Raw genomic sequence first — 27,545 nt, 5'->3', positions numbered from 1 at the left:
AGTCGTTTATTTCTAGAAAATGTTACAATATAAAAATACCTCGATAAATACAAATTGAAGTAAGAAGGAAATATTTTTATGGAAACATAAAATTGCAATAAAACTAAAACAACTTACACTATGATCTACAAAATGTAAAACAGTTGCTCTGTATAAATAGACAAGACTAGTATTTTATTTGATCTATTGGGTTACTAAAAATATGTATTACTTTAAGATTTATTTAACCCTTTCAGTTTTAGAACAACTGTAAACCAACGAAAATGGCTTTATTTTTACGATCACACAGTTTTTACATCACAAGCTGGTTAAGTTATTGAACATTATTTAAACAGATAGTATACAATACGTAACGCCATAAAAGTCATCATTTGTTCCAGTCAATATTGAGCAAAAGCTATTGTTTGAACCATCTATGAATTCTGCTGACGCATTTCCTTTCATAGTCTCCATCACATTTTTTTTAACTCTATGCTTTTAATCTACAATTACTTAATTTTACAAACTATTCCTTAAAATATCATAAATTAAACATACTTAATACTTGTGCTAATACTGTAATAAACTACTAAATCCTAGTAAATGCATTGTAAAGGCACATCTAGCACCAATTAATAACTAAGCAGGATTTTGTAACACTATGATTTGGCAAGATTATGTTTCTTAAAACTATGACGTCATACGACAAACGCTGTAAAGGCGTTATGCAGAAGAATACGTAGATTCGTACGTAATATCATTGACATTGCGGAGGTAGTGTTGTTTGATAAAAGCCTATTGTAGAATTACACATACGTGCATAATAATATCCAGTTGGCTGTCAAGAACTTGGTAACTCATTTGAAAATTGGTCGTAGTAAATCAGAAAGGACTCAATCCACACTTTGAATTTTCTCTGGATCTTTTCTTTAGATTCTCCTGAGGGTAAATTCTGCCTGTTCTTCATACTGTGGGTTGAGTCGAGGTAGTAGGAAAGTAGTTTCCATGTATATTTTAAAAATAGGGATTTCACTACATGATTTGACCCTCAGGAAAATGATGACATACTTAACTTCATGGTGGTCAAAGTGTGGATACTTTCTGCTTTACTACGTCCAATTGCTTTAACGGTGAACCATTCAAGCTGGTTTGTTATTAGGTATCTCTACGTAATCAATGACTTCCCAGTTGTCTTCAGGCTCATCAGGTATTTGTGGTGGTAGTGCTGCTCTTATGAGAGGTACTCCGGTGTCGTCCAAGGAGAGATAGTTCCGTATTGCTGCAGCAGCGTACTCGTCATCAGGTGTGGACAAAGCCCGAGCATTGAATGGACCACTCACATCGTTGTTGGGAAGCTCCCAAATGTGCCACTGCGCTGTCATCTTGAAGTTCTGTTTGGAATAAAAATACAAGTTAGAATTTATACCAATGATGATGAACAAGTCATGATCGATGATTCGTCGATGATTCTTTGATTCGATGGTCGATGATTCTTTACAGCACCATAGTCTGTTGGTTGTGGCACTTTACGTATTTAATTTAATCTACCCTAATTTTTTACTCAAATATTGGGAATCTGGGTGTAAGAATATTTCCGTACTTTTATTTAAATTTTATATTATTATGTTCTTTTCAAATATTTGTTACGTTTATACCCTATGCCTACACCACGAATAACGTATATGCAAGAGTAATCTAGTAATAGTCAGTTACGGCAAAATTATGGCAAATCGCAAAAAGGAACATTTCAAATTACTGCAGCCATTTAAGTGCAAAAAAACAAATTGCTAGTGGCTACTTTTTATCGAAGAAACTCGTGTTACACTTGTGATCGGTATTCAATTAATTGGTACAATTACATTCAATTTGCTAAAACACTGGCCGCAGTCTAGTCGTTTGTTTACAATCCACAAATCAAGTTCTAATGACACATACGTAACTATAAAGTCAATTAACATCGGATCTAAAACAGTATTATGATTCGATTTTGATTACAGAATAATGACAAAATGGAATTTTCAAGATGGTAGTAACTATGTATTTTTTCTGCAACCTATTTAAGTAACAAGTAGAATCGCGAGACTTCGCTCGCATATCTACAATTCTTCATCCCCTAAACCTGCCCCTTAATAAATGATTTTAGAAGTAAAGCACCATTATGTTTGACACCGGGCGTTCAACTTTAACTCCAAATAAAATTTCATCCCGATCAGATCAGCTGTTTGCGTGAAAGCGCAACCTAAAAACGAACTTTCGCATGTCTTATCCAGCCGTATGTCAAATAAAAATGCAACTCTTTTTCAGAGTGTAACATGAATAATATCAAAATATTAACTTATATTAATATCGTTATCAAGTCGCTTAAAATACGTCAATTGGTTCAAAATAAGTCGTATGTGACAAACATTGGATTTGAAGGATGTATAGAGCTTAAACATCACATGTCTTCTGTGCGGTAGCTTAGATAGATAATGAAGAAGCACTGTTTGTGTCTCCGATGACTAATATGTGTACTGTATTGTAACAATGTTTTCAAACATGTTAATTTTAAAACATGCTGGTATCTGTAGCGAAAATTGTGGGCTAATTTGTTTCAACTTTGAACCACAGATACGTAGAAGTAAGAAAATAAGAGCAAAGGTTTTGACTACTTGTATAGATTATGCTTAACATGACCTAAAAGAAACTGTTTTGAACGGACATGATAAAGAAATATGTTAAAATTTTACAAAAAAATTTTTTTTGTTGTTTTTTTAACTATATGCATAATAGGTACTAGTTATGATGTTTATTCTGGTTATAATTAATTTAAATAATTATATTTACGCTACACGAAGATCAAAGGCAAAAATAATGAATTTAGGCTGTCGAAATAAAGTCAGTTGAATTTATTAGTTACGCATATTGACACCAGATGTGAATCAGTGTATTTATCTTTTTTATTATCCTTGAAATGTACAAATTATATCAATTTTATTAGTATTGTAACGTTAATCTAAGTATAATGTGATATATTATTATTACAAAGCATCGTGACCATCCATCATTGTATCCATATTGTTTGCTTTCTCATTTAGGTATGTTCTTTCTTAACTGGATTTTACTGGCGTCGTGAATCGTGATATAGAGATATTGTTTTCATTTAACGCTACAAAACATTATTGCTCCTCTTTCAAGTGCCTCCAAAATCCTACTTCCTACTTATATTATAAATGCGAAAGTTTGTGAGTATGTATGGATGTTTGTTACTCTTTCACGCAAATACTACTGAACCGTGTTGATGAAATTTGGTATTTAGGTAGCTAAGACCCAGAATAACACATAATAGGGTACTTTTTATCCTGAAGTTCCCGAGGGATCGGGATTTACACGGGGACGAAGTCGCGGGCGGCCTCTAGTATAGAAATATAAATAAGTAAGTCCAAATTTTACTTATATTAATCGCGTGAACGAATTTAGCTAAATCCGATTAAATATTTTAAATACACGTTAGTTTACAAAGTAATGTGTTAACAGCAGATAAATAAACGTAAGGCTAATTTCATGTAACACTTATTTCGGTGCGTGCTAAGACTGCGTGCAATATGAAACAAGACCGTGAATTGAATTTCACGGTCGCTATTGATGTGCCTATAACATAACACACTTTATTAATAACAGTTCACACTTCAACTAAGTATTTCAGGAAATGTACTAAAAACCTTGTGAAACTGTCACCACTCACTTATAAGTGCCGGTTAGCCTATCGCATTGATAAAACTCTAGCTCTACTATTAACTCATGAGTTGCAAGAAGCAAACGACTGATACACTTAGTCTAACAGTATATAGTCTCAAATCAACTATCTGCTATGGGGGAAATGTCAATCCTGTAAGAGAATTGAATCCTCTACAAGTCTACACTCAACGCAATGTAACAGTGCGACAGGACGAGGGAACCACCTTAAACATTGTGTTAAAAAAGCAGCATTTTGATGTCCGTTTTAAAGAAACTACGAAACATCAAAATAGTTCTAGCTTAGCTGGAGATTGCATAATTTTTCGGCCCGTTTTAATACTGTGTCATTATTATATCAAAACAGGCCCAAAAGTTTTAACACGAATGTATGTACTTGCACTTCTCCTTTCGAACATTATTACTATAACAAGCTCAAAAATATTACGTTATCTAAAACAAAAGAGTAAAAGTCATAGCAATATCATAAACTTTCTTTTACACGGAAGTTGAAGGAAGTGAAAAGAGATATTAAGTACATAATAACATAGGATATAACAGGTAACGTAAAGTGTCGTCAATTAACTACAGCCTTGATAGAGTACAATACATGCCCTTGTCCGCTTCCGTTTGAGGCTTATCTAGGCTCCTGCACATGCGTGTTACCGTGCATTTATAAACAATATCTGGTTTAAATGGAAATTAATTCAATACTCAATACCATTTATTGGTATTTTTAGATACATAAATATAAGTAGTAAATTAATTTTGTAAAACTGACCACTTTGTAAGTACCTATTTGTATTAGATTTGAGGAAATTCATGAAGGTTGTGGTATTTTTGTTTTTCAAATTCTGTAACAACACAATGATCATTGTTTACATTTTACATAAATGTTTACATGCCATTAAACTCTTCACCTTTTGCCTGTTTTCACAAACGTAATCTCATTTTTATTTCAGTTCAAAAGCCAATTTAAAAATACAAATTAAGTATTGTACTTGACATTTGCATCTTAGGTAGACTATTTTACATACTTTTTACTGTAAACATAATTATTATCTTTTAAAAACATTAACGATACTAATTTGAATGAGTCCAGTACCAGGAATTGTACAAAGTATAAGTTTCTCCGAGCCGCTGCTTTATCAAACGTCTTGTTTATTTGTCATAGTAACAAAGTCAACAGTATCAGGATAAGAACGTCAAATCTGGCTGAATACACAAGCGTAGGTAATTAATCACATACCTATTTAAACGTCTAGATAAACTATGACAAATTAGGAATAATTTCACCATAAATCAGCAAATATCTTGTGAAATATGTGACGCACGGAAAACTCTGCAATCAGGCATAATATTTGATGGTTATACAGACTAGGCACAATCTGTAGCCATCTGACGCAGGTTATTATAAATATTATCTAATAATAAAATTATAAGTCAATTTGTGATAAGGGTGCATTGTACGAGATACTTAGAAAAGTATTTATTACGCATATTATTATAAATAATAATGTGATTAATTTATAGCGCGCGAAAATCATTCTTAAAAATATGGAAGCAATTTTTTTTTATATAAGCTAATTATATTAAAGAGACTACAAAGTAAGTCTTGTAAATTGTAATAATATTAAAATATATCATGATTAGTGTAGCTATCTATGCTGATGCATCTTCTAACACTAAAGGATGCGCACCATTAACTTCAATTATCTTAAAAGATTTAATTAAGCAGATAACACAAATTATGCGATTCATTGATTCCATAATAAATTGCTTCCTGCACCTAATTGCTTATCAATGACAAAACAATGCCCACGTTCATAGTAATCTACCATTATACTTTTAATGATTTTAAATACAGGATATGACTAATTTTCTTATTATAATAATTTATTTCATTATAAGATTTTTCTGCTACAATAACAGGTAATGATATAACTGACTATACTTAACTATGTATTTATTTTTCTATTATATCTTGTTACTAAAAGTAAGGTACTTTAGGTAATTTACTGACAAGAAGAAAAAAATGAATGTCATACATTTTGCTGTCTTTAAATCAAAATGACCTCACTTTCCAATGATTCAAAGAAAATAATGCCTAAAAAGTTTTTTAATCGTTACCTATACATTTTCAAAATATGCTGTCCATAAAAAAAAGATATGGAGGAAAATCGATTTAAGAAATTTCAGCAGAATTCATAAATTCACAGATATTTTTTTAACCCTCGACTGCCTTGCTCCTACCCAAGGGTCTCTTCCCAAACGGCGGAGGCATTAGAAAATATAATATTTTAGTGATGCAAGTAAGTGGGCGTTATAATTAATTATAGTTATCCATTGTAGAACGAAAGACAACACGTCTATAACATTGTTTGTATAATGAATGTACTGCAGAGAACAAAGCACGTGATATGATGACGCAGCACTGTTGACAAACACGGAGATTAGACAACTGCGGCTATTAGCCTATTTATATAAACACAATGAGATATAAAGGTAACTAAATGTTGTACAACACCATTTATGAACTACTAATGTTGTATTAAGGGCCTCATTTGTAGAAACTTGATTATAAATGGTTGTACTTAATCATGTAGGGCTTTAATGGCTCTGCGATCGAATGTTCTAGAAAAGTGCTAGATATAATTACGTATTGTTATGCAATCCGCATGCTAGGCATTTTGTATTTTTTTACCATTAATTGAGCTAATTGTAGTAACCCCAATTGAGCGGCGCCCAGTGAGCCTTTATGAAGGCTCTCAATTTACTGGGGTACAGTACACTCAAAAGCTATAGAAGAAAATAAGATTCGTGGATAATTTGAAATTATTCCGAGAGTAGGACATTGTTAGGATGAAGCACAAGTTGTTACTACGCTGTTCACTAAATTGCAAGAGTGTACCCAATACCGTCTTTAGGTGTTTTCCCGATATTGGAATCCTTTAATTTAGTACAAAAACATAGGTTTAATTTGCTTGAACCACCCGGACACTGAAAAAGAAATTATGTTCGGTAACGGTCTGATATTGTTGCTGAGGCCACTAAATCGCTCTAATCGAATATTGTACCACCTTACAATGTTTGCCCGACATTAGAAACCTTTAATTTTGTAATTTACAAAAGCATAGGTTTTGGCAGGTTAACGTGAAAAACTTAATTATCTACACAGAAGTATGATTTCCGACAATTATTTACGGTTCATTTGGTAATTACTTCCCTCTGTTTTGTCGTTGTATAAATGCATAACTGTTTTACACGGACAATTGCTCCGGAATCTAAATAATACTATTAAAATTTCTGTAAAATACAAATAGTAGGTAACCAATATACATCCCATGTATCCATATAAATGGTTTGAATATTAAAATGTATGCCTAAAATTTTAAAATACTGCTTTTCCCCGTTCATTTATTAAATCTAAAAACAAGTCTCATAATCTAATTGTTAATTTAAATCTTGGATTACATCGTTTACAACCTGCTTGAACAAATAGCAGCGCCTACACACCGAACATATAAGTGAATGTTAATGATCTAACATAATGGACGTGAATTAAGTCACCTTGTGGCTAACACCAACAAGTAAACAGGACAATAAATAATTTAGTCAATTTTATTCGAAAATAATACGAAAATAGAAAAGGCAATAAACTCCAGATGTTATTGTAAGCAGAATAAATGAGTCAGTCATTGCATGTTGTTTCCAAATACAACTTCTAAAATGTGCACTTTTCCTTATAAGACATCGTTGACGTGTTATAAGTTATTTAAATTAAAGCTATGACGTGTGAAATAATAATTATTCTCTTATTTGAAACTTGACATTTGATGCTAGAAGGAAAATAAGTAAACTTAAAATCACAAGCTCGATTGAAAAACTATATATGGTTAAGTTACGCATCATCAAATTTCCTAAATTAAACTAACAATTAGTTTTATTAGTCTGGGAATATGGAAAATACAATCATTGCGTGTTAAGAAATAATTCAACGAAGAAGGCTAAAGCAAAAAAAATTGCTAGCTAAAATCTTACCTCTGGCAAACAATGATGCTGCAAGCAATAGTAGTCCTGATTGCCGTCATTGTGGCACCAGGTTCCATCAGGGAAGTAAGGGTCTCGTCCTGCATCGTTGAGCTCGACCCTCGGCGCGTAGAAGCCTCCGCCCGACGCCCGCCGGCAGAACACCGCGCAGCCCATCCACATACGAGCTGATAACCACACACATATGCATGTACACTCGTACTTCATAGTAGGTAAATGGATGTAAACATTATTTGTATACGAATAAAAAGTATTTCCTCAAACTACTGAATCAGTTCTAATAGTCCTTTCACAAATTTTAAGCTATAGAAGAATGATTTTGAATCCAGGAAAGTAGTTGAAAGTTATCAACACGAGGTAAACTAAAGGATAAAGTCGTGTTGATCTGTTAGTCACGGAAATAGAGATAGTAAACGTCGTGGTCACCGAGTGAATAGTCTAACACTAACTACAGGCGTTGATTACAGATCAAATGGAAAGGTCGTAAGTTCACATCGTCATGAGCAATTATCTCGTTTGAAATTAAATGTGCAGACATCTGTTGCATGAACTGATAAACTTTATTACTAATGTGTGCTTTGACATTGGCATCTAAGTGGAAATCTTTTCTTAGACTTAGTTCTTAGATAGCAAGCGCCTGTGGAAAATTTTAGAGCATGATGACGCGAGTAGTAGAAGCATCATTTGATACTACAGTCGAACGCCTGGCGAATTTTTTCACGCACTATGCTACGCATTAGAGAATAGCAATTGTCTACTTTAGAGGTACAATTAGATTTTTCTTCAAATCTTAGTATATATACTCAATACTGAGCAAATGACATAGTAAATATACTTAAAAATCTTAACAACAATAGATAATCTTTAGGCCAGGTACGTGAGTAACTCACTCGGGTCGTGTGGTGCCTGCAGTCCTCCTCCTCGCGCGTCCAGTTCAGGCAGCAACGCCGCGTACTCCGCGCACTTGCGAGCCGCCAGCTCGTTGGCATTCACTCGACTCTTCTTACCACATACCTGATTAAACCATTGTATAAGATGTTTGTAAAGGTATGATAAGAAGATGCAATGCAATTTTCTTAAATAAAAAGGACGGTTTGGGACATAATAAATTGGTAAAACATAATTTTGTTCCATTTTTTTGGTACGCAACGTGCTGCATTTTACGTAGTCTTTTGCTACGCAACTTAGTACGCTACATGCTACGCAGCGTTCTATGCTACGCAATGTGCTACGTGCTACGCCGAGTCCTTGCTACGCGAAGTGCTACGCGCTTTTGCTGTGTTGTATGCTGCAATACGTGCTACGGTCTACACGGTGTTGTTTGCAACGTTACATGCTTCACTGTGTCCTTTGCTATGTAACAGTACACGCTACGCTTAACACAGCAAGCTATATTTTTAATTTATTATTCATGTTTCGTAGAAGACGTACACAATACGCGCATTTAGAAACTAAATTGTAAATATGAAACATGTTGAGAGAACCTTAGTATCATCACAGAGTACGACATCATAGCCAGCTCCTTGGCAAGCTTTGTTGCTGGCTGTACACACACGTCTTCGTTCTCTGAAGCCACGTCCGCGCTCCGTGCAGCCGGAGCGACATGTTGCCTCGCGCCACGGCCCCCAGCCCGCACTCGCTCCATCACCGGCACTGGTGACTTCATTGTTGCTGCTGTCATCGCTTCCAGGACTTTGGGTTGTCGTAGTCGATGTAGGAAGGTGGCCCGCCGGCACACACTCGCCTCCTTGACACCACTGAATGAATGTTTAGTCATTTACAATACCTCACGCATACTGTTAATTGGATCTATTTTCAATGCATTTTAATCAAGACAGATATACACTCGAGCAGATAAGGGTTGAAATCATCATTTCATACTTAATTTAACAAATGCAAGGTTAAACTTAGTAAATCTTGTGTTTCTGACCATGTTATGTCCACAAGGCGTGCCGGGCAGCGCAGGCCCGGCGTAGTAGAAGCCAGCTCGATGCGGCGTACGACACGCGAGCTGCGTGCAGTGCTCGCGCGCGGGGCCGGCCGGCGTTGCCGCCGCGTCCGCGTCTCGCAGCAGGATCTGACACCACACGTGCAATCATGGCGGACCAAAGCCTTATTATCACTATCACAGTTCTGACAGGGTTTTCTTTAAAGTATTTATACTATAGTTGCTTGGTTCAAGATTAGATAATAAAAAAAAAGATCTAATGAAAAGAGTCTTTTATAAACTAGTTGAAGTACCACCAAAGTACAGGCAATATATAGTAGGTGTGATCTTAATGCATTGTGGGTTCAAGAAGTAATTATATTATTATTTGGAATATAGATAGTATAGATCTAATATCGATTTAAACTTCAGGATAACTGAACTAAATTACTCAAATCCAATCAGATTTTTCTTTGAATAAACAAAATGCTTGGTTAGCGTTATATACCTCACACTGTTTCTTGACATTCCAGATAGCGCCGGGCGCTCCTCCAAACCTCTCATGCTGCAGCTCACTGGGCGCATCTAGATCATCTTCTTCGGCACCATCGAACAAACAGGTTGCCCATCTACAGAAGTATTAAGTAATAATTTATTTATATCGATTCTAGGGCTCTCTAGATCCCTCTCAATCTAAACGTTGATAAATAGCGTATTAGTAGCGGCGTAGATGATTTGTATACTTAGATTTTGCGACTACTTAGCACGTGGAGTCCAGTTACCTAGTACTCCAAAGTTTATTAGTATGCCCCCCACCCACGGATCACCGAACAATTGGCATATTATTTGATGGATGCAAAATCTAGCCTAAATTAATTGTTTAAATGTGAAACATAGGATGAGAATGTAACACGTTACTGTAGTTCAGCGGCGACGCGCGCACTGCAGGTGGACCAGGAGGCCTCGCCCGTGGTGCCGCGCGACGGCGACATGATGTAGCCGTCACGAGCGCAGCTGTTGCCCGCGCCGTCGTGGTGCATGCCCAGGCTGGAACATCACCACACATATTACTAGTTCAACGATCTCTTAGTATTAGGAACAAAGAATTCCGGACTACACATCGCTCATCCGGAGCGACTGTGACTTAACTGCAAAAAAACCGAAAATGACTTAATTATACCAAAATTATCCTTTATTTAATCCCCGTTGGAAGGGAAAAATTTCTCGTAAGAGTGTAAAAAGTCTTTGTAGAAATATTCCATTTTGGCGCGCGAATACTGGGCGATAACAACGAAATATAACAACTTAAAAACGGTGTAGTGTAAAATTTACAAATTTGCAGTTACGTCACTGTCGATCTGGATGAGCGACATCAAGAAATAAGTATAAGTCCATTTGCCGTAATTATTATAAAATTGGTTTAGCAAAAATAATTATGCACAGGCACAAGCCCGTATGTAATTAAGTTGAACATGATTAAGTTATCAACGACAAAATCGATTGCAGGTCAATAACCTTGAATGTAATGTACTTATTAAATAAAAATAGTACCTAATTGATAACGAACACGGTTTTTCTATAGCACTTATGCAAACTGATTTATCTAAGAAATAAGATACAAAATCAAGGACTTTTTGAATTTTCTATACTACACCATAGTGAAATGATTTGAAAAAAATATTAGATGTGCTTGTAACCGACTTGTGTCCGATCTCATGTGCGAGGATATAGACGGAGGTGAAGCCGGCGGAAGGGTAGGGTCTGCCGAGCAGGTCCGAGGTGCCGAACTCCGACACGACGCACGCGTGCGCCGGCAAGCACACGCCCCCCACTGGCGCCAGACCCATCGTCACCCCGTTACGACGACCACCTTCCTCCGAGTAGAAATCCAACCTGGAATTTGGAAAAGTTGTCGCTTAGGTTTCAAACAGTTTTAATACAGTACCAGTGATTAAATTTAACTGCTTGTAAACTGTTAATTTTAGTATCAGTCTTCGTTCCAAAATTTCCGATAACGAGTGCTTTATGCAAAAATGGTCGAATGAACCTGCAATAAAAATGTTAACAAAAAAACAGGTTTAAAAAGGTTTCACTTGGTTGTAAAAAGTGTAATGCCATAAACAAATTGTGTTATTAAACTTTGTTTTTGAATAACAAACAACTAAAGGAATTTTGTGGTCGCAAGAAATGCTAAAAACATGAGTATGTTATTTGCACATTTTCACTGGTGCATGCATGCATGTCGGGTTGAAGTATTTGTTTACATACTTATTCAAACGGAAATGTAGGTGCATGTGTGATTTCACACCGCTTTTCAAATACAATCGCACTTAACCGCTAACTCGTTCACGACATTTAACGTAATTATTTCATCTCGGCAGCTAGATATTTTATGAATAACGGTTGTAAATAGACTTATTCTACATACGCTTATTTAAATAGTGTTCGACTATATCAGTTACCAGCGTTTGTCTGTAGTTACCCAGAGAGAAGTAGTGCCATGTCCCAGTGCTGAGGGTCATCGTCGTCTTCGACGTTGAGTGAACGTTGGTATGCACAGAAGGAGTCCAGCAGCCTCCCTCGCTCGGCGTGAGATGACAGTGATGATGGCTGGGCTCGTAGTAGAGTCAGCCGCACGAGAGACAGTTGTATGTGCGTGCCCAATGATGAGTGCTGGTATAGAGCTTGCACCTGGAACAGGTATGTGCACCAGTAGTCAAAAAAATAAACAGTATAGTGACTTAAAAGTATTAAACATCACGAAGTAAAATCCACTAATTCGTTTTAGTTTCAAATTCAAAAATTCTAATAAAGCTACCTTTGTTTCTATCATCAAATAGTAGATTTTTAACTCTCCAGTGGTACAGGGACTACTTACACCATTAATATAAGCCAGGAGCATATCACGTAAATCGGCTTCACTATAGTTGAGGAAAGGATAGAAGATTTTATATGCTGCTTCGTCTAAGAACAGTGCTATTTCTATGGTGTAGCTGGCAGGGCCTGGCTTGACGTGTGGTGGGTGTGCCCGTGGTCTGCGTACACGCGGTCTCAGCACCCGAGCATCGTCGCCGGGCGGGGCAGGAGGCGGCGCGCGCCTGATCACGTGTGCAGTGCGACCACTACCAGTCTCTGCACGACCAGCGCCCAGCGGCAGAGGACGAACCTCGTAGGTAGAATTGTCAACCACAATCAGACCATGCTGAAATTAATAATAGTTTATCTGATAAAGGAAGCAAGAATTAAAAGCCTAAGATTGCTGAATAGACCGAACAACTATTTTGTTATCCTGATATCACCTGGCTGCAGAACAGTTAGGCTTGTTTTATCATAGGGTCCTTAGTCAATTTATTATTAGAGTTATAAATGAAAGATGTAACTCACAAGTGCATGGTCTCTACAAGCTGAGAAAGCTGCAACTGCATTCGGTCCAGTGTGCAGAAAATGGCAAGATGCATCGACGGACGATAACGTGGCCTCTTGACCCACTTCAGACCATACTCGAAACTCAGGCGACACCAGACGCCGATTCGGCACCAACTGTAGCTCAAAGTTTCTGCAAATGTTATTTAATTATATGTTATTTTGATCTGACTGATCGAATTGTGCAAGTAGAACATCCTGATTCCGGCATAATCATATAATTATGAACATAAATAAGCACATTGTTTCTAGAGTCGAAGCCCCGCCCACATTGCGCAATCGGAATTCCGAACGTTACCATTACCTCCAAATGATTTCTATGACCGAAATCAACGTTTATGTAATGTAATAACAGTTTCAAATATGCTGTGTACGTGAGTAGCACCATAACCACGATAATTTCACGTACCGTCCAAATGCATCGAAGCTGTACGGTAGTGGGACGTCATCGGTGGGCTTGTCGGCTGCAAGCTGTGCTTCTCGTGGCAATAGAGCAGGCAGGTATACCACTTGAATGTCTGAATTATCTTGAAGACGATCCGCGTTCGTCCACCATCCGTGTAAAGAAAATAAATCCTGAAATCATGAATAGTCATCATCAACAGAAAAAGTACGCAATTTATTATATTATTGGTAACGAATATTATCATAGTCTGCTTATGTACTGGCCAAAATAGGTATAACTAGCCTATTCTTAAAGTAGGCTGCGAAAAAGAATTATTTGAAACGAAGCCAAATATTGCTATCACTAGGAGCTCGACCCCATGCCAACAGCTATCGTAAAAATTCGCAACTGTATAGCAGGGCACAGACGGATAAAAATTGAGCATGGGATTTACATCAGATGAATATATGCGACTTAAGGCTATTAAACGCCTCATTAGAATCTAATGAACCTATATACAGATATAAAATGTTTTCATACAAGTAGATGTGTGCTTGTAAATAAAGTGTCGCGCGTAACTTAACTTCATTAAGGACGGCGGCGGCGGCATAGATGATACGATTACGTTGATTGTAACAAAATTTGACAGGAATTATTTTCAACAAGACTGAAGGAGATCCATTATATTTTCAAAATAATGGTTTAAAAAAACAATGAAGTTACTTTTACGCAATAAAAACAAGCTTTTGCTGGTAAAATATCTGCGTACACCAGATGTGTTAGGATTGCGGCACGATTTTTCAAGTCCTACGTATACTAGTATTTATAATTCAAACATGAGTCTGAGGCGCTGTAGTTTGAAAAAAGCAATTGCCTCAAACAATGCGGAAGACCTTTTTGCCTTTGCGCCCCGTCTTGAGAATAAAGCTACATAAAATATGTGCGTTTAGTGGTTTCGCGAACCTAGCCTGCTGTAATCCACGTACGTGATAAAATTTGTAAAAAGGGGTGATAGACAGTAACTGTCGCGCAAATGGTACCTTACAGACTAAAAACTATATAAGTTTCTAACCGTGATATATTCTAACGCCGGTCTGAATCTTACGAGTCTCACGTAGCGTTGGCTATCGACATAGACCGATTGGTCAGCGCCGTAGCACTTATCTACGAACCGAACATTACCGCATGAGAAAATATTTCATACTTTTTTCCAAGGCGCCGCTTTTCAAGCAATGCTCGTAACCAACATAATTTTATTTGTCATCTTGTTTTGATCATGAAAATGCAGGCAAGCCTCGTCAATCTCCGACACAAACTCGACAAACCACAGTGTGACCACAATCTTATATCTCTGCGGTTTTGTTGGTGCTCTATAGGCGGAATAACCGACGAGTCATCAACAACATTGGCTTCAGAGAATGTACGAACTTATAAATACAATCATTATAATATTAAAACACAAAAAACATAGCTTCACTTTTCTCTGATTTTCCTGCATACATTTATACCTAGTACCTACAAATATTTGGAACAACTCGAAGGGAATTTCCAAATAATAGTGATTTTAAGTGTATAAATCTGTTTCGTAGCTTGACATAAGTTTACTGTTACTAACAAAGAGTGATTCTTTTATTCCGGGCCTCCGGGCTTCTATGGATAACTATAAAACATTGATACCCAAAGGCGAAAGTTAACATGCCTAAAAATATGTAACAAGGAAACAATTGTATTTTCCAGTATACAAACGAGCATGCTCTATATCTGTTGGTTTTTAGACTTTATTTTGAAAAACTTCCTGTTATTGAAAAAGTGTTTAATCCATGGTAAATTACATTGGAAACTATTTATAATTTTTACCATTTCATTACATACTAAAATTGTTTTTAAAACTCGCACCTAGTTATTGATTTAGTTAATACAATTATAGAGGTTGCTTTTTACAGGAAAACGCCACGGTGTTATCAATGTTTTTGTCTCAAACCGCGAAAACAATCTCGTAATAAAATTATGCATAACGATGTCGTAATACAAATGTTTCGTAGAACTTTATGCAAAAACCACACAATTTTGTTTTTTAAATAAACTCTTATTTAGTATGTTAAAAATATGCAAGCTCTTTTTAATATTTAATATTGTTAAACACACTAGATGAAAACACGTTATGATTGATATTAACACACAATTAAATAACATACGATCAATTTTATTTTGACAATAATGACAATACGGCTAAAATTTAAATTCGACCTAATTGCTGTATGTAATATAGTGGCTGTAATGTGAGAGTATCGAGTTCAGCCTATAAGGAGCCTCTCAACGTTTCGGTTTCGCCATGAACTTGGATTAAACGAAGGTCGTATTTAATGAAATAGTCGACCTAAAACCGGTCTATGTCAAATGATCCCAGTCTTCTAGTAGACTACAAATATAATAAACCTGGCCAATATATTTTATTAAGAAAAAAATACGTAATAATTAGGTCTAAGAAGTAAGAATGATACTCAAGATTTCATTTTTTTTTTCTTAATTTAGTTCATACGACTATGTGGTTTATGGTACAGGTTCAGTCAAAAGACATTGAGACTCCTAGAAATATCTTTTTTATAGAAATATATGGCTAGTAATTTATTCAATTCAGTGCCTAAGTTACTAAGCACCGGCGTGAAATAGGTCAAACCGACAAAAAATACCCGCAACACAATTACTTCGCCATCAACAGATAGTATGCCAAAATCAATAATGTCAACATTGCCGACGAAAGCTAGACATATTCCGCAAATATACGGGAGAGCCCAGCTCTGTTCTGAGCCAATTTGAGTCAATAAGTTCAGGCTGTGTTTACTCTATCTTCCTTGTAGACTTTACCCACCTACTCCGTCACACAATAGAGAGGTGTGTTCCACAAACAATTGTTTGAACACTATTGTGTTGTAGCAAAAGTATCTCTTTTTCTCTTTCGCTTTTTTAAAGACAACTCCCGCACTAAGAATTGCTCTTGTGTCGCGGGGACTTTTACAAACATACAAGCAACGGACATAAAGCACAATCAGACTTGAAACAATTATTTGTGGATCGCACAAATAATTGTCCCGTGTGGGAATCGAACCCACGACCTCCCGGCGCAATGGTTACGGAGTGGTGACCTAAACCACTGCGCCACGGATGCAGTCTTTCTATTGGAAAATTCTATAATTTGTTGTGTATGTTTGATACTCAATTACACCTAAACTACTGAACAAATTATTATGAAACTTGTCAATATTGTTAAAGTACCAAAATAACATGACTGTAGAAATACAGTCCACGTGGTAGGATTCAATGGAAAGAGCTACTTCGAAATAAAGATTACCTACGTCTACAACATGATACAACAATTATCTCGGCTAATCAAACATTTGTCCAATAAAACAATAGATAACAAGTACTTGAAAAGTACACATTAATGAGTCTAAGGTTTTTTGTACGAAATATAAGGGTCATAGGTACTTGTTATTTTTTATTAAATGAGTATACATCAAATACCTATCCAATATAATTACAAAAATAAAATGTCCGAACCCCCAACCCTCTGGAATGCCGAAATTAGTTTCAATTCATTTGGTGAAAGCTTATAACAGATTTAGAAAAATATAAACAATAAATTAAAGAGATTACTTGATTTCCCGAAAGGAACGGTATTTAAAAGTACCTTAAATAATACTGGAGTAACAACCTATGGGAAAAGTTGAATACTTATCTTCTTCTCAACTTTAGTGTAAGTAGATGAATGATCACTTACTGTTTAATGTAACTAGGTTAATCCATTCCAAAAGTTTGATTCTACGAACTATAAGCGCAATCATAAATGCATATGAGTCACATTAATGCGTACTTACACACTACACCGATTGCATCGAGAATTTTAATGATCGAATGAATGCTACATCGAATAAAAGCTTTCTTATCTTACACTTTTATTAAATTATAGTTAGTAAGTACTAGTAGATAGTTAAGTAGGTCTCATAGACAAGTGACTGGACACTCAGAATTAAAAGTATGTTTTATTTGACAAAATAGTGGTCCTTCTCAATTTATTCATAGTAGGGAATAACAAACGGTTTATTTAGTACAATTATTGATGAGAATAAACATAGCATCGCATAGTATTTTAAAAGAGTAAACCCAAAAGATATTAATGACAATGTGATGTTGTTGTGACTAACGCCATTTCAAGGTAATTAGCTATCAGTTGTCAGGAGCAAAGCTATCATTCATCGAACATTACTCGATGTCCTTATTACTTGGGCTGTTTTTTCCAACAATACAATCAATGTAGGTATCAGGAACATTCAAATAATCCGCACAAAGCGATGATAAATGCTGTAATGAAGTAGGTCGAACGACAAGACGACAAGGAGCGTCGTCTCGTGGGCGCTTTCGCACCATTGTCACAGACACACGTTCTCACACTAGTTTTATTGGTTTTATTAATGACTAGACCACACTTTTATTAATCTTGTTAAGTAATCATCATAATGCCACTAAACTGTCCTTATTTAGATACATCTGTCATACTCGAAATATGTTTATAGAATTTGGCATGCACATATTTTTCAAAATTAATTACTGGCAGTTATTTTTAATATAATGTAGCCTGAATAATGTTTATGTATTGATTCATCAATTTGCTAGAACCGTGAGTAACTAGGTCAGCGATCTCTACTAATTCTCTTGTTTACATACACTTACCTACTGCCCGCGGCTGAAAACGACTGTATCTATTATAAAGCCATTAGATATCGTCTACTTAGAAACTGAATAATTACGTTTCAGTCTTAAATACACCTAAAATAACACCATAATACGTTAAACTATCATGGATGTGACTTTAGATCCTTAACTGTGTTTTCAGTGAAAAGCTTTTGCCTTTGTTAAGTGTTTGTTGTTCGCTTCGCTTTGTTTTCGCAATCCGTATGATGGATGATAGTTGTCTAGCGTCAGTCGCTCAATGAAAATGTAAGTTGTTTCAGTTGTTTATAGTTAAGTATGAGAGTGGGTAAGTGTACTGATTAGAGCGTGCCAGTCAAACTGATGGGGAACAGTGAAAACGAAATCAAGTCCACGTGAGTCAGCTAAGTGTAGGCTCGATATTAGCGGATGAGAGCGAAGTAAAGGGGAAAGTAAAACTATTTGTTTTTCCTTTTCTTGTAAGCGAAACAATGCGAGTTCCAATGAATTATTAACGGCTGTGTATAAGTGGAATGGTACAGTAGAGTCGGTAATAATAACTTTAATTTTGACATTCAATAGTGAGTGTTACGTCGGTATGTGGCCGATGATGAAAGTTACTGTATCGATCTCAATTACACGGAGGCTGCGGGCACGTCTCGCGTCGCGCGGCCACAATAAATCGTCGCTATGAATCATCGAGAGCCGATTGAAAAACTCAACATTGACGTTAGCGTTGTGTAACTCGGTACGTGATCCAGTGCGCGAAAGACCTGCACCACTATTACGTAATATAATTGTCAAAATAAAATCGTATCGTACACCCGTTGATAATGTACTATAATTTAGTGAAAGTTTTAATAGTTACCGATAAATGTGCATTGTAGGTAGTCCGTGATTGACAAGTTTTTCAATACGTAACATAGGGCTGAAAATTGGCGTACAATTAACAGCGATCTTTTACACGGTGCGTACGCTACGCAGGTGCAGAATCTGTGACGGCTACTACAAAAGATAGAGAAATCGTTTACATAGCCTATTCTTGATGTTTTACAAACTAAAAACTACTTAAGAGATCTAACTAGGCATACACGCGTGTGCGTCATTTAACAACTAAGTCTGAAAAGGTTCTACCAATATTGAGATAATATTTGAACGGCAGCGGCTCATATGTTTTTATGACGAGTAATCTGAATATATGACGAATCGGGATAATATTTTAAAATAAAAACCGGTATCATGTAAAGGAATATGAGGTTCCTGTTGTCATATGATGAAGAATTGCACTCCATTAATCAATTCCATCCATTCAGCCCCTGCCGCCTACGAACGAATAAATCAAGGCCGTATGGCGGGACCTACGTATTATTAATATAGCGAATTTTCCCTTGCACGTGTACCCTCACGGTAAGGGTTGTTATCTCAATAAGGTATACAACTCTACAAAAAATACCTATACATATTTTAGCTCCCTACATTTCTTATTGTTGTTGCTTTCAATAACTGTCGAAGCTTAGTCCTTTATTCGGTATTTATTGGCGTATGAAATATGACTGTATTATGTATGTCACAATTGTAGGACATTTAGTAGTGTTGCATATACATACGCCACTTATTCTATTTTCGTAAGTAAATACCATACGTTGCCGCAGAAATACTTTGTTTACTTAGTGCTATTTCTGACTCTATATCATTTAATCTCAACTTCATGTAAGCATAAGAATGACAGATTAACAAGAAAGCAGACATGGAATATGTGACCACGATTTACATCTGTTTATCACAAACATGTAGAACAAATTAATACCTTTGATACTCCCAACATACACATGGCAGATCTATGAGTATGTAGCAAACGTATTAACGCAATAAACGCACATACACATACGCAAAGAAATTCATGGACCAATTACACAACCGAAACGGAAACTATTAGATTCATGTTTTATAAAAGTTTGTTTTTTTACAAACATTCGGCAAAGAATATAGCTTTATTAAGCAGTAAATACGATACATAAATACGCGTCGTGATATCATGAAAATATTATAAATACCGATATGAAGAAGACCATAATGATGATAATCAATGTTTTAATTATTTCTCCCTTTACTCATTGCAAACATTATCGAAATCATAATTTTCACGGTTTTTCTATAGAACTTCGAATTCTTATCTATTTAAAATTTAATTTTATGATACTTTTATGGTTTGACATTTTATCTAGAAACTAGCTGACCCGCGCAACTTCGCTTGCGTCACTGAAGAGAATGGGTCAAAATTTTCCCCGTTTTCGTAACATTTTTCGTTGCTACTCCGCTCCTAATGACCGTAGCGTGATGTTATATAGCCTATAGCCTTCCTCGATAAATAGGCTATCTAACACTGAAAGAATTTGAAAGAAAAAGACCAGTAGTTCCTGAGATTAGCGCGTTCAAACAAACAAACAAACAAACAAACAATCAAACAAACAAACAAACTCTTCAGCTTTATTATATTAGTATAGATAGGATATAGCTCTATAAAATATAATTAAATTATTATACCATATAAAGAAGACATTCAGTAAAATCATTTACTTTTAATCATAATAACTCTTATCTTCGTACTACGCGCTGTTTGCCGATGAATTAAACTATTTGTGCATGTCTTAAATGTATTAATTAATTTGTTTTTCATATGCTTTGATATGCGTTCACAATACGACTACCGACGTTAAATTAATGACTATATGTACATGTTTTTGTAACAACTGTCTACTGTAACAACAAATTACAGTAGACAACAAGAGAAAATTACACATAAAAACCATGAAATAATGATGTAACAATAATTTATATTTTTTACTTCGAAGTTTAAATACTTCAACCAAATTATTTTTAGAACTCGATGAACATCTTATAAAACCTATCTTTTACAGCTAAGCCAAACTTATTTTTGTAGACGATATAATTTTTATGAAATGATATTTTTCCATTATAATATTCTGAGGACACATTAAGCTCAAAAGGTAAAAAAATGTGCCAAGATTTTGACGAATCATTTGACGTATCATTCATCAAAGTGATAACGTTTTTACACCCAACAAAGAAGTTCAGTCGTTCGTCAACTAATTATTTACCTAAATTCAGGAAAATTTGGATTAATTTTGGCATAACATATGAATCAGCTTCAAGTAGCTCAAGCTCCGAGGCGCCCATAGCCAGTTGCGCTCACCGGTCGGTAAACGATCTGTGGGTTAAGCAACCATTGGCGCGGTCATTCCATAGATGGGTGACCGCATAGTGGTATTTGAGCTGGGCGTCTCCGTGCTTCGGAGGGCACGTTAAAAGTCGGTCCCGGTTGTTGTCTACTAAGATAACAGTCGTTAAGCCACGTCAAAGGCCTCTCGGGCGGCTTGAACAACTTTGACACTAGGTTGACCACTAACCATACGACAAACAACAAAGCTTCAAGTAAAATTAAATAATTTCGACTAACTCTGCCGTGGTGCCTCGAACGAAAAATGCCGCGTAAAATTTATACTTATTAAGTTCCATTATGGCGCGAAAATGTTATGAAAATTTGGATTGAAAGACAAACAATTCTAGTTTGTCGACTCGTAACATTAACTTAAAAATATAAGGACGTGCATGGTGTACCTAAAAAATAATGGGAGCCATAACGCAGGCTAATGTAATAAATCAATATGTAAAGGAAGAAGCGGCCGCCCGCCTTCGCACTGAAGCTTACTCACGGGAAACCGCGCAGGCGCACCGGCTCGTAGCACGCACAGTATCGCTACCGTCACTATGTCACTCCTGAACGCCATGACTGCCTCACATCGCTCTCCACCAGCCACTCGATGAGTTACTTCTGCACACTCGGTACACTGCTTATAAACTTGGACTCGGAAGTCGCATGCAGGTGCTTTGAATATCTGAGACACGCGCGATGCACCGTGCGGGGAAGGCTGAGGGACCGAACCGATCGTCGTCGCGCGCGATTAGAACGCGTACACTTATGAGGCGCCAGCTACCGAATAAGCATTGCGAGCCCCCGAATGAAGTGAACACCTTTCGCACCTCCGAGAGAAAGTCGAAGGAAAGTGCAGATTTTGGCTGTCAAGACACCGCCCACACGCGTCCCCTGAGGAGCATTGTCGCGAGTCATCCATCACTCGACCTCGCCGACAGTCATCGGCTTCCGCTAATCATAACAAATGAACAATATCGACTGACGGACGCGGCCACTCGCTCGTTCAGTGCAGCCCGCCACGCGCGCCCTCACCGCTACATAGTCTAATCGAATTACATACATAATTAGGTACCTACATCTTAGAAAAGTAACCAGGAGGAGGGCTCCGGGTAATGTTTATATTTAGAAAAAAAACAATATAATTTAATTCTATATGTGTACGAATCCTCGGATACCATAAAATAAATTTAAGGCTTATAGTGTAAGTATCTTATCATAATTTCTTTAATAATGTAAACCCGCATAGTCTTTATCGATGTTTAAGTCTTGAAGATAGTGATTAATGTAAGTGCTGTCTTCTGGGAAACATAACATAATGGCAACTACCAATTGTTTTAATTGAAGCGGTCAGCGTTTCGCTGAATCTGTGATATGTACTAGTAACTTATTCAGTTTCTTTGTCTGTGAACTGTGTATGTAGCTCTAAGAGGAGCTTTAATGTTGAAATGTAAACTTTATTCGGAAGCAAGAGCATTCCAATATCTTGTTTTAGCAGGTAGTGGAATCCAACGTCTTAGCTATACGTATACTGTGTAGGTATTAGGTAGAGGTACGATATTTATTCGATTTCTAATTCTTAAATTGACTCTACACCGAGATTAAATTTTCTATTACATTGATATTTTTTTATGTCTCTATTAATCCAACTCTACGGGACAAAGATAAAAATGATGACTAACGCCAGAAAGAATGCTCCAAGTGTTCCAATACCAAACAAATTAAAATGCCTTAACCTTTATCCGTTATTTTGTAAGGTAAAAGGGTAAGAAGATTCAAACACAATACATAAGTAGGTACATTAACGGTGCAATATCGATAATATCTGTTTATTCCATGCGTTTGTTTATTTCAAAATACAGCATAACTAACTTTTGTCCAGATCTGCTTTGCTTTATGAACCTTTTTAATTCTTAATTTAGAAGGTCTTGACTATCAATTAGGTACTTATCATATATTTGATCTCTGTACATTCTGGGGCACAGCGTCATACATTTCTTGGTCATCTCCTTTATAATATGTTTCTAAAAATGTTCTCTGAAACAATGATGCTTACTTGCTTGAAGCTTGTTAAGAGTTAAACTTTGTCCTTTTTTACACTCTATTTATAATAGAACACCCCGTTCGGTAAGGCGATCGTGTCACGCGTAATTCTCTCACGCAATGCCACACTCTTACATTGATCAGTTGTCAGATTTAAACATTATTATACAGATCTTAGTTTTTTTACGCCTTCTACATGTAGGTGTTTACAAATAGATAAGTAATACATGGTAGTAGCACACGACAAACTGCAAAAGATAAAGCATTCGAGGAAACGACAGTTTCGGGACCAAAATAAGTTAGCTAGGTACTTAAAATCAGAGTGGCAATACCCTCAAAAAAAAACAATTCATTTCAGCAATTTTAACTAAAATTAAGCTAAGATTAACTTATCTTATTGAGTTTTTATAGAAAAACAAACATTATCAGTATCAACATTGTTGAATGGACTCTACATTATTTTTAAAAGGCGCATATCATATAGGTATGCAGTGCGAATGTCTGCATTTTTGTACTTTTACGTTGAGCTACTAGGCAATACACCTATCAGGAATACTCCTTAAGTCTTCAGAGTATTGCAAGATTGTAAAGTGGTGCAAGACTGTACGTGATGTTAATACGCATGTTAAACTCGCAGCTCGTAACTCTAGTCGTAAAGAGTTGAAGCTTACAACTATCATTTACTTTTTATTCATCTCAATAGAATAAGTAAATATATGTATAGTAAATAAGTTGTTTTACTTACTTTTAACAGTTTAACAGAATCATTTTTGCCATTTCATTAGCTCAGTTTTTATTTCTTTAACATCAATAGATATTTAAAAAAATGCTCACCCACCTACTTAAAAAAAAATTAAGCGTGTAAAAATTTAAGTTAAGCCAAGTTTGTTTCGACCCTTATTATATACTCGGACTAACAACTAAGTTATTAATAAAATATTATCTTAGCTACAGTTATTACTTCTTCATACAATCGGTGACATTCTACACATATCTACTATTATGCAAATTATTTGATTCGTCCTATGTCTTTATATGGAATGGAATATTTCATACCCGGCTCAAAGAAATAATTTTAGCATAAGTCAGGACTGCCGTCTCCTCGATGCGGGCGCCGGTAGTAGTTTGCGAACGCAGAATAATAATGAACTAAAGCACGCACATACACATAGCCCTTTACGCAGTTTATTACACTCGATAGGCGAGAACGACAAACATAGCTCAAGGACCGACCAGTCGGTAGGCGAGTTAGACAAATTCTAGAGTGAGAAATTGTGTGGAACTGGCTACAGTAATAAGTACCTCGAGTCGTTGGCATTTTCGCGCGCCCTTGTGTGCTCCACATGGTCGGACAGCGGTGAATCACTACTGGAAAAAAAAACACATCGAGGGACGGCGGCGGAGAACGCGGGTGACGCAGCGGCCGCGAGTCATTGATCCCGATACAGTCCCGGACGGCCGACGCTATGTCGGAGCTCGCGCACTCGCCCGAGCCGCTCCTCCCGCCGCTCGTGGTCGCCGCGTACGTCGCGTGTGTCGCCGGCGCTGCCGCCCTCGCCAACTGCTCGGTCCTGGCCGCACTCTTCAAAACTTCACGAAGTGGTAAACATAAACAAGTTTACATTACTCTTCGTACCTGTCTAGGATAGCTTTTAAAGAGCGTTGGAATTATTTGAAACTATTTAGCGGACTAACTTTTAGCGGGTTTTTTAACCATGTACCAGTATTCATTTTAGTTTAAAAAAGTTTTCTTGGAAGCAGTTAGAATTTATAACGACTCATATTTTTTGATCATGCTTAAGTTAATACATTATCTGTATTAAGTTTATTTCTGAATACTTACGAGGTAGCTAGTATCTGTGTTTTAACTGACTTCATCTACTTGTGTTTTTATTTTCAGGTTTGCTGACTATCGTTTTACAATTGGCTATAGCAGACGTCATACTTGGAGCATCATTATGTCCGGAATTGTGGTCATTGAATACGCGAACATGGCTTTTCGGCAACCAGAGTTGTGTGGCGTATAGAGGACTAAACGTGTTTGCCTCAACTGTGTCGTCATATTTGGTGACCACCATCGCACTGCATTCTCTCGCCACCGTCGACTTTGAAGAAAAAGCTATAACTAAACAAATCAAAAGGAATGAACAAGATGAAGATGAAGAAATAAGATCTTCGCGTCATAGTTTAGTGGCAAGTAGTGATTCCTCCACTCCACCGCGAACAATGAACTTAGATTATAGACTGACAAGTAAAAGAATTTCGGTGATCCAACCAACAATATTTATTTGGGTCCTGTCTATTTCACTAAGCGTGCCCGAGTTTGTGTTGGCTACTACAGTGCACTTGGATCATGATGTTGTGTTGTGTACTATTGTGGACACCAGCCAGCGGCTTCACATGTACTCTATCCTTGCAGTTTTCAACTTGTTCTTACCAATCATCGTTATGACCGTGGCCGGTGTATTGGTTATCCTAAAATTAAGGATAAAGAAAATTCTATCTCAACTGGAATGTTTTGAGTCAATTGCAGCATTAAAACTATCACTGTGGCTTATTGTGGTGTACATCGTTTTGTGTACGCCCCGATCGATTGTGACCGCGTACAATGTTTACTCAAAAACAATGCAAGGCAACCAAACATCATTGGTCCACGACGATGAAATGATTTCAGTGAACTTAGCCACCAGCAGTACTTATATTGTTTCAACTTTATTGCGACCACTACTAAGTATTATTTTATTGCCCCGAGTTAGGAAATCTTTTTCTTTTGGCTCTTACGTGCAAACCGATAACGTATAATACCAATTAAGACTGTAAATTTAAGATATCTACTATGATGAACTGATGCATAAACGATATTTTACTAACCAGTGAGTCAAGTAAGAAAATTTGAATAGTCGAAATATAGAGTGCCATTATTGGATTTAAGTATGTACTTATTTTGGTAAATAGATCTCTATACAAATTATTTGTAAAATAACGTGTGATGACGTATTACTGTTATGTAATTAATGATCAATCGAATCTAGGTACGGTTTCAGTATGTGAATAAGTACTGGCCTGAATATATGTAAAGTCAACTAGATTATGTATAAAAACTATTTTGTCGTACGATATACCAAATAAAAATATAAAAAGACAGTCGAATAGTCATACTATGGACCAGTACTATGTAGAGCTAAGTACTAGATATTAAATATACAGAAGTATATTTTCCTTAAGTGGGAAGCGGTGCATTTATGATAAAGTTAGTTTAAGTATATTTTTTTATTGTTTTGTAATAAACTTTTCAAGACAGATGTACTTTTATTTTTAAAAACAGCAGATGTATTTCATATTATCCAAATCAAAAGTCTTAATACCTAGGTACTTAGGTAAGTACCTATTTTTTTTTTCAAAGCACTGATCACCAATATCACAACTCATTAATTAAGTAATTTTCATCAATTAGTTATAGGTAGGTATATTTATTATGCATGTAATCAGCTATTAAATGATTTATACTTAATTAAATAACTAAAACATAATTTTCGGATTCAGTCAAATTATCGAAATATTAATTACGGAAAATTTTGTATTTTTTTTCCTAAATTCTTAAATTACATTAGATAATAACGCATATACCTAGGTAGTAGGTATAACTTATCACTACAGTCGAGCTTACTGAAAACGTAAATCTGTGTGTCTACACTAAGTGCTCATCTTGAAAAAACTATTTTTTTTAATAATTTGGAATTGATATCACGACATTTTGTATCCAGACAACGTAATGCACTTCGCAAATAACAAAGGGGAAACGGCAGACAGCAGGGCCTGTCTCGCTCCCCTTGAAACCTTAATTGGCCGCCCCGGAACAACCGCACACTCATACCACAAACCACCACACATGTCGCATAAATAAACGGCTACAACTAACTTAGCGCTAGATCATAATGAAATCAACTACATAGGTAGGTAGGTACCTAGTTACTTAGCTACTTACCACTTCACTTTTTACGACAAAGCGATAATAGCATAGCGTTAATGATGTGTTGGTACTTAGAAAATTTTGTAGACAGCGTCCTGATATTCTTCTATTTACT

General features: G+C 36.2%; 2 protein-coding genes across 2 annotated transcripts; one reads left to right on the top strand and one right to left on the bottom strand.

The window, feature by feature from the left end:
* Positions 1 to 24,063, bottom strand: LOC142973336 (A disintegrin and metalloproteinase with thrombospondin motifs adt-2-like). The gene is made up of 13 exons (XM_076114991.1): positions 21,920 to 24,063; positions 13,503 to 13,669; positions 13,055 to 13,226; positions 12,549 to 12,872; positions 12,153 to 12,361; positions 11,372 to 11,563; positions 10,589 to 10,717; positions 10,179 to 10,299; positions 9,674 to 9,820; positions 9,228 to 9,500; positions 8,634 to 8,757; positions 7,735 to 7,910; positions 1 to 1,370 (listed from the first exon to the last, which is right to left on the bottom strand). The coding sequence occupies exons 1-13, from the start codon at positions 21,992 to 21,994 to the stop codon at positions 1,119 to 1,121; spliced, it is 2,361 nt and encodes a 786-aa protein (XP_075971106.1). The 5' UTR covers positions 21,995 to 24,063; the 3' UTR covers positions 1 to 1,118.
* Positions 24,064 to 24,249: 186 nt separating this feature from the next.
* On the top strand, positions 24,250 to 26,760 carry LOC142973348 (uncharacterized). The gene is made up of 2 exons (XM_076115003.1): positions 24,250 to 25,062; positions 25,361 to 26,760. The coding sequence occupies exons 1-2, from the start codon at positions 24,927 to 24,929 to the stop codon at positions 26,260 to 26,262; spliced, it is 1,038 nt and encodes a 345-aa protein (XP_075971118.1). The 5' UTR covers positions 24,250 to 24,926; the 3' UTR covers positions 26,263 to 26,760.
* Positions 26,761 to 27,545: the final 785 nt, after the last annotated feature.

Source organism: Anticarsia gemmatalis, chromosome 1 (genome assembly GCF_050436995.1).
Source record: "Anticarsia gemmatalis isolate Benzon Research Colony breed Stoneville strain chromosome 1, ilAntGemm2 primary, whole genome shotgun sequence".
Taxonomy (NCBI): Eukaryota; Metazoa; Arthropoda; class Insecta; order Lepidoptera; family Erebidae; genus Anticarsia; species Anticarsia gemmatalis.
This window is presented reverse-complemented; position numbering and strand designations above follow the sequence as displayed.